The 8624-nt window shown below is 39.2% G+C and overlaps 1 protein-coding gene across 2 annotated transcripts; it reads left to right on the forward strand.

Moving 5' to 3' along the window:
• The first annotated feature begins 506 nt into the window (after nt 1–506).
• On the forward strand, nt 507–5246 carry GPR85 (G protein-coupled receptor 85). Of its 2 annotated transcripts, none has more exons than XM_075600015.1 (2): nt 507–1086; nt 2685–5246. In XM_075600015.1, the coding sequence occupies exon 2, from the start codon at nt 2858–2860 to the stop codon at nt 3968–3970; it is 1113 nt and encodes a 370-aa protein (XP_075456130.1). In that variant the 5' UTR covers nt 507–1086; nt 2685–2857; the 3' UTR covers nt 3971–5246. The 2 variants fall into 2 exon arrangements, with proteins under 2 accessions (XP_075456130.1, XP_075456131.1); XM_075600016.1 differs by lacking the exon at nt 507–1086 and adding an exon at nt 1836–2260.
• The last annotated feature ends 3378 nt before the right edge of the window (nt 5247–8624 follow it).

The following is an 8624-nucleotide window of genomic DNA, read 5'->3' on the forward strand; positions in this document are numbered from 1 at the left end:
ATGTATTCAAAACAGTACCCTCTACTGGTAACAACAAAGGAATACTGGTCAGTTGTGTTTTAATGTGAATATTTGGCATGGTCCTGCTAGCTGGCTAGACTGGTCACTTTCTAAACATCAGAAAAAAAGCATTGCATCCCCAATACTATTATTCGACATAAAATGATACATTTGTTATTTATCAAGGGGAATCCAAAGAAGCAAAATAACAAGTAAAGAAACAAATGGATATTTTGAATACAACAAAAGAAAGATGTAGCAATAGGACTCATAAAATAAAACTATGTGTAATAATGTTACTTATTTAGATAGGAAAATTGTCACCAGACATGTTTTCTTGAATATATGTATTTCAGAATGGAAATGCCAATCATTTGGAGGTACTTTACATGATCCCACCCTAGCTGAGGGATGCATGCAAATGCTACCATGTTCTTCCCAGTAACAATGTGCTCATCATTACCCTCCCACTCAACTACACATAAAAACACAATGCATCCATCTCTATGGGTGTTTCCACTCTGTTTTTTTTTTCTATGTAACAAAATCGATTACGTGACATTTGAGGAACACAGCTCGTTTTGTTTTTAGTGCAAAAAAAAAAAAAACATGTTTTTGATCAAATATAATGCACATTGTCAAGCAGCAAGAAAATGCGCTGCAAGCTGCAATCATTGGTGGATAGTGTGTTTGCATTTTGCTCCTAGACCCTGATTCCATGGAGGCAGAAGCAGACCTGTTATACTGTACACACAACACGTCTTGCCGGTTTAATTGTCCGAGTTGGGCTGGGCGAGGTGTTTATGAGATGAATCCGGGAGCTGCAGCAGGTACACGACAGGCTGCCTGACGTGCTCTCATTGAGACATCTGTGGGGCTACTGCTGCTGTTGCTGGGAGAGTCTGTGCTGCTGCGACAGGGGAGGACGAGGCTAGCAGCTCAAGGAGCCTCAGAGCGCATGCGCCGTCCAAGCCACTGACTATGTTCTCAGGCAAGGTACCTAAGGAAAAAAAAAATCAGCATTTTATAGAAAGAAGAAGCTCCACCGGAAAAAAATACTCTTGTCAGGATATTTAGCACCAACAGGTAGGAACATTTATTCTAACTTTTGTTTTTTTTATAAGCATGTGTGTGTATAATTAATGGTGTGTAGCCAAACGTTAATTAGGTGACGGCTATTTGACATAATCATACCTATTGTTTTTGACAATAAACTGCATAATGGGAGTACATACAGACAATGCATGTACAGCAGCTCTGCATATTACAGCTCCGTGGCTAGAGGGTACTGACAACCCGGGGGAAGAGAGCTGCATTCCTCTGATAATGGAAACAACCCTAACAAAGGGACATTTTCTATGGCCATACAGAAAATACAGAACATCCAGATATGTACAAGACACCTATCTGTAGATATGCACATAGGCTGTAGATATAAAGTATGTTAGGTGTGTGTGTGTCTATGTATATGTTTATACAGTATATACGTGTGTGTGTGTGTGTGTGTGTGTGTGTGTGTGTGTGTGTGTGTGTGTGTGTATAATATATATATATATATATATATATATGTATGTATGTATGTATGTATATATATATATATATATATATATATATATATATATATATATATATATATATATATATATATATATATATATATATATATATATATATATATATGTTAGTTTGTATGTGTAACAAATCGACACTGAAGATTAAGCCATGCAAAAAAAAAAACCCCACTAGATTCCCCCTTATTATTTGAGAACAAAAAGGGGCATAGTAACAGTTGCAATGATTCATATGAATAATGGAGCCTGATCCCTAATGTGGTTTGCTGTACTGGAGCCGTTCATCTAAGCTGCATTACAATATCACTATTCTGCACGGAAATGTTGGATTGCAGCACCAATCGAGGATAGTGGGAGTCAGGAAGGACGAATAACGCTATTATGTGCTCGTATTTATTCCTGGCAAGGGGGCTTTTACAGATTGGGGGGCTTTATTTCTAGGGTGTGTTTCCTTTTCCAATGTTTACATGAGCGCAAGCCTAATATGGATGGAATTGCCGAGATTTATACGGGCTATACACAGACAACATGATCAGCTGAGAAGGAGTTGAAGGAATTATGGTTCCTGCATAATGTACATAGACTGTCCATTAATTAATATTGTGCTGTGGTGCCTTAGACTAAAAACACATTCTGCAGGATTTACTGTATATGGGTGTGATGCATATCAGCACAGCAGCTACCTATCGGTAAATATAAGGGATTCCTGGAGTAAATGTAACATTTGCATTTTGTGTGTGTGTGTGTGTGTGTGTGTGTGTGTGTGTGTGTGTGTGTGTGTGTGTGTGTGTGTGTGTGTGTGTGTGTGTGTGTGTGTGTGTGTGTGTGTGTGTGTGTGTGTGTGTGTGTGTGTGTGTGTGTGTGTGTGTGTGTGTGTGTGTGTGTGTGTGGCCTTTTTATGATTTACAGATACGATTTTGTATTTTCACATAGGGAAATGAAATTGCCATCTCTTAATGTTCTCAACAGTGTCTACATGCAAAGTTTAAAAACAAATGATAGTACTCGAATGAGCCTCCTATTCCTGTATTCCATAAATTAACATCCCTATGTTAGCACTTTCTCACATCATTACTTACTGGCTTAAAAACTGATAGCTTAATTTTTTTTCAGATCTCTTGACAGCATGACACATCAGAAGGAGGAAAGAGCAGGATGTGTGCCTAGACACCAACTGAGCTGTTTTTGTGGATTACATTTGCAGTAAAATGTATGGATCTACCTTGTGCTTGCCATTGTATATAGACCATGAGACTTGACTGAAGCAATATCCATATCATCCATCTATGGCGAACGATAGCCATGCAGCTGACAACATTCTGCAAAATGTGTCTCCTTTAACAGCTTTTCTAAAACTGACTTCATTGGGTTTTATTATAGGAGTCAGTGTGGTGGGTAACCTTCTTATCTCCATTTTACTAGTCAAAGATAAGACCTTACACAGAGCTCCTTACTACTTCCTATTGGATCTTTGCTGCTCAGATATCCTCAGATCTGCTATTTGTTTCCCATTTGTGTTCACCTCGGTAAAGAATGGCTCCACTTGGACTTATGGGGCTCTTACATGCAAAGTGATCGCCTTTCTTGGGGTTCTGTCTTGCTTTCACACTGCTTTCATGCTGTTCTGTATCAGTGTCACCAGATACTTAGCTATAGCTCACCACCGTTTTTATACAAAAAGGCTGACATTTTGGACTTGCTTGGCGGTGATTTGTATGGTGTGGACATTATCTGTAGCAATGGCCTTTCCCCCAGTTCTAGATGTTGGCACATACTCATTCATTAGGGAGGAAGACCAATGCACGTTTCAGCACCGTTCATTCAGGGCCAATGATTCCTTGGGATTTATGTTACTTCTTGCCCTCATTCTTCTAGCCACACAGCTTGTCTACCTCAAGCTGATATTTTTTGTTCATGATCGCAGGAAAATGAAGCCAGTCCAGTTTGTAGCAGCAGTGAGCCAGAACTGGACTTTCCATGGTCCTGGAGCCAGCGGTCAAGCAGCTGCTAACTGGCTAGCTGGCTTTGGAAGGGGTCCCACACCACCCACCTTACTGGGAATAAGGCAAAATGCAAATACCACAGGCAGGAGAAGGCTCTTGGTTTTAGATGAGTTCAAAATGGAAAAAAGAATCAGTAGAATGTTCTATATTATGACATTCCTTTTCCTGACCTTGTGGGGCCCCTACTTGGTTGCTTGTTACTGGAGAGTTTTTGCAAGAGGTCCTGTGGTACCAGGAGGATTTCTAACAGCAGCTGTCTGGATGAGTTTTGCCCAAGCTGGAATCAATCCTTTTGTCTGCATTTTCTCAAACAGGGAGCTGAGGCGCTGTTTCAGCACAACCCTTCTTTACTGCAGAAAATCGAGGTTACCAAGGGAACCTTACTGTGTTATATGAGGGAGCATCTGCAAAATCTTTAGCCTTGTGAAACACTACCCTTCTCTGCTAAGCAATTGTGGCCTCTAGCCATGTCTTGAGAAGAAGATCAAGAATGGAACGTCAGCAGCATTGTGCACACTTTGCAATAGCGCACCTGTAATCCTATTTTAACCTAAAGTGTTCCTGTTGGCCACCAGGGAAGGTTTGTAATTGGAAACAAAGGACTGAACCACGGCTCTAAATTCATTTCTGTGGTTGAAAGTTAGATCTTACAAATGGCAGGTGCTAGGAATCACTGCTGAATGCTGTGTATGTCACTACATAAAAACAAGAACATCCAGAAAGGTTAGCATTGGACATCTTAATAAATTGAATTGAGGTAAATGTGTTAATAAAAATGCTTTTAAGAGTTTGAAGACTCTTCGAATAATTAATACCGTTTGGGGTTTCTTTTGCAAAGATTGACAAATGGGAATTTAAAGCACTGTAACTGATTAAGGATGTGCCATGCATTATTGGATTCCCTTATTAAAAGGTTCCTTTATCTTGTAAGTAAATTTTGAGGAGCATTCCAAAGCAGTATTTTTTTTTTTTGTTAAAATTATGTTCTACTTTTTCAAGTATTCTTTCTATAAAACGAAGGTTTTCTTTAACAGTGAATCTAGCATTTAAATGTATTCTGTGTTTTTTATTTGTTGATTCGGCAACGTAATATCCAATTTTCAGTATTTAAGGATCTGCATATGGAACACTCATACTAATACAGAATAAATACATGTTGCCTTAATGGGTTATCTAGTATCTTCCATTTTGTTTAACCTTGGATTAAAATAATTCAATCAGTAACTCGGGTCAATCATATGGGAGTGCATGAAAGATCACTTAGTCCACCTCTTTCCTTTTACTCCCATTGTACCCCAAATCAGTATGCACATCACTTGGATGATACCAGATTTCCAGATGTGCTGCCAATTCTGGTTCATTCTAAGAAAGGGCAGTTGAAGTATGTTTATATTTTAGGTCAGCTGTCTTTGGGAGACCGGAGCCTTAGTATTATATTTTGCACAATTTGTGAAGCATATATTCTACTGAAGGCACAGTGTCTTGTTTATACTTTCTGCACATTTTGGTGTATTGGTTGTTTAAATTATTTCAGTTTTTCTTTTCTTGTGAAAGCATATAATTTTGAGTATTTTAGAAATACATTAGAGTCTGTGAGTCTTTCCTTCTTTAAGATACAGATGTGTGTGAATTTTAAATATAAAGTTGCATTTGCCAAAATTTTTCCTGTGTAGCCTGTTAATTTTCCTGGAATAAAATTTTACATTTTTCCAGTTATGCAACTAACCCTTTTTTTCTATTTTGTCTAGTGAGCTGGAATGAAATAGTGAGAATGTGGATATGGATTTATGTGGAATTACAATGTTCCTAAACTATAAATGCATGAATGATGGGCGCCACATAGTTATATATTTAATATCTTTGCGTGTTTCAGTTGGTCACATTTAACTTTTTATCCATTTAAAAGTGTTGCTGGTACTTAAGATGAAAGCATAATTTATACAGTGTTTTTTTATATTTTGCTTTTAATATTGAGAAGTGGATGGGAAGAGGGCCATGTTGTACTGGCAAGCATAACTACTTCAGTTAAGTGATTAGAAGATCAAATACAATTGTGACCCAATACCTTTTTATTTGTATTTTCCCTATAATTACATAATTCCTGAAATGGCTCTGAAAGGTATACAGCAAAATCATAGATACATTTAATTCAATCTACTGAAGCTAAATGTCTCCTTATTATATATTTGGTTTGTTAATGTGTTCTGTGTTCATTTTATTCTCTATATTGATTTTTTATTGCAGTTGTTGTGACAGATTTTTAATGCATCTCATCATAGTCTGTTTTGATTTTGATAGCAGCTTATCTGCCATTGTAGCTGCCTTAATTTACAGTAGTTATGATTTTCTAGGGAAATTTTTTTGTAAATTACTTGGAAAGATGCATTATTCATTACTGGCTTCTTTTTTTTATCTGTAGAGGTTATCTTTTTCATGAATATTAATATGCCATCATTTCATTTATTTTGTGTAAGAATACACTTTCATAAATCCTATAACTGGCTAAAAAATCTTCTAATGTTTATATTGCCCTCCTTTCAAATTTCTTTATTATTTTTTATTTTGTTTTAATGTTTCTGAGTAGCCACTATGCTTTAAGGAATGTTAATGACTTATGCCTATGAATTGGATTTTATGTGTACAATGTGTACTGTAGAAAAAAATATCAAAATGTCATACGTAATGTCCCATCAGACACTAATGTCTAATTAATTATAGTGCTATAGATAATCGTTTGTGATAAAGTTACATGGAATGTTTTCTTTCAAAAGAGGAACTTTTAGCTTCACAAATTAAGTCACATTTTAATATTCAATTTAACTCCTCTCTGCAGCAGTGAGGTCATATACAGAGAGACATGGAGCTTCTAAGTGACATTTATTTGGCATTAAAAATAGAGGCATGGTAATATTATAATTATAAGTTTATTTTAACAGTGCACTGACATAAAAGTGGACATAGGTTGAATTACTACCTTAAATAGCCAAGCATTTCCAATGTTGCCTTTACAAGGCCTGTAGTTGTCGAGTGGGGGAGAAGTGACTTCAGTACAGGTTTTCTGTTTCACCAGATATATCATACTAATCAATTTTATTTGGAGCCCAGCCCATACAAATCACAGGTGTTCATCACCTTGGTGCTAGTACATTTCAGAAATGCTTTCCCCTTGATTGCCCATATTGAGAATCTTGCTCAGCTTCACACTGTTGTGCACTCTCCAAGCCTCGTTTGTATGTAAGCCTTTCTTATGAATGAGTTGCCTTATGCGTCCTTGTTTAAGCATATTGCCTGCTACTACTTCCTTGGTGTGTTTGTTCTCTCTCGTTCTCTCTCTCTCTCGTTCTCTCTCTCGTTCTCTCTCTCTCTCGTTCTCTCTCTCTCATGGAAATATTACTGTATACTCATTTGCATGTCTTAGATAGGTCTGCAACCCTGCCTTTCACCATTATCACCCAGCACACAGCACTTCCACTGTAGCAAGGGATTCAAGGAAATGACATGCAAATGAGCACACAGTGCCACCTTTTGCTTCAAAACCATCAACATGGTTCCCTATAGGCTTAAGCTTGCTGCATGGTCACAGCATATATATATATATGTGTGTGTGTGTGTGTGTGTGTGTGTGTGTGTGTGTGTGTGTGTGGCACCCTTTCCCCCACCCTATGGGAGATTGTGCCACTATTGCTGTATTCTGTGTGCGCTGCATACCTGTGAGGTGGAACAGGAGGCCTTGGTATATAGGGTATTATAAACATGCTCCCACTACACGGAGGAGGGGAGAGAGCCCTGATTTCTGGGAGTGTGTTAGATATGTACCACCGGGGAGTGGCTTGTAACTCTGCCCCAAAACTGGGCAGGTCTGACACTGACAGGCATCCCATTGGTTGCATGTGACTCAGCCAGTATCCTCCCAAGGATGATACTCTCAGGTTGTTGCTAGGTCCGCCCCTGGATACAGTAACAGTTCATCCAAGCTGCAACAACAAGCTAGGCCTTAATGAGATAGCTTATCCCTCACAGTGCCTGTAACTAACAGCACGTATACTGTTACGGTCCAAAAAAAAGATAGTAGCTGGAGGGCTAGCCTACATCCTCCCCTTGGTGAAAACTCTCACGCTCACACTGAGGAATACAGAATATGCACCACCGATATAATGTACCAACAACCAAAGAATTGAACATGATACGTGTGCATTAGGTAACAATACAGTGCAAACAGTAATAGCACATAATACAACCGGGACCTCCCTTATTTTGAGAAACCTGGGTCCCGTACAGCTGGGATTACTGAACCAGGTCAGTAGTAATGTTCAGGGTCAGGCTTCTTTACCAGCCTGCCCTCACTATCAGGCACGGTGACAGAATGACAGCGCCTCCTACCTGACTCTGATACGTACTCCACCTGCTTTAGATGGATATTACGGCCCACAACACATACCTTCACCAGATATTTAGCTCTGTCCTCCCCACAGAGCATGGACCCTTCAGTACTACTGACCAGGTAGTCTAGGATGGCGGACCGTACCCACTCATCCCGATGTGCTTCAGCGCTCCTCATCAATGGCTCAGGGAGATATGAATAGTCAAACCCCATCTTCTTGAGTCAGTGCACTAGTACCCTTTCTGCTCTCCTACACTTCATTAAGTGATGCCACACTGCCTTACTGGGAAAAACCCAATATAGGGACCCCTCCCATAAAGGTTTCACAGGGCCCTCCACTGTATTGGAAGATCGAAGTGTATCTGATAAAGACTTGCTAGCTCACTTGCGCATAATTTCAGCCTGTTCTTCTGGCATAAACTGACTCTCCTCCCACCAAGATTACACCTAGTCACGCTCCTCCAGAACCAAGCGTGTCATGTTTAAGTCAGACACATACCCCCTATACATTTGGTCCCACCAGAGTAAAGCACCCACCACAGAGGTAACATATACATCAGGCATAATAGCTTTGCTCCTTGGAACCAGAGAACTCACCGGTGATAAGGGTCAAGGTGACAGCAATTTAACACTAGGGGTGAAGTCAGCATAAGGTATGCGGGCAGTGGG

This window comes from Ascaphus truei, chromosome 5 (genome assembly GCF_040206685.1).
Source record: "Ascaphus truei isolate aAscTru1 chromosome 5, aAscTru1.hap1, whole genome shotgun sequence".
Classification (NCBI taxonomy): Eukaryota; Metazoa; Chordata; class Amphibia; order Anura; family Ascaphidae; genus Ascaphus; species Ascaphus truei.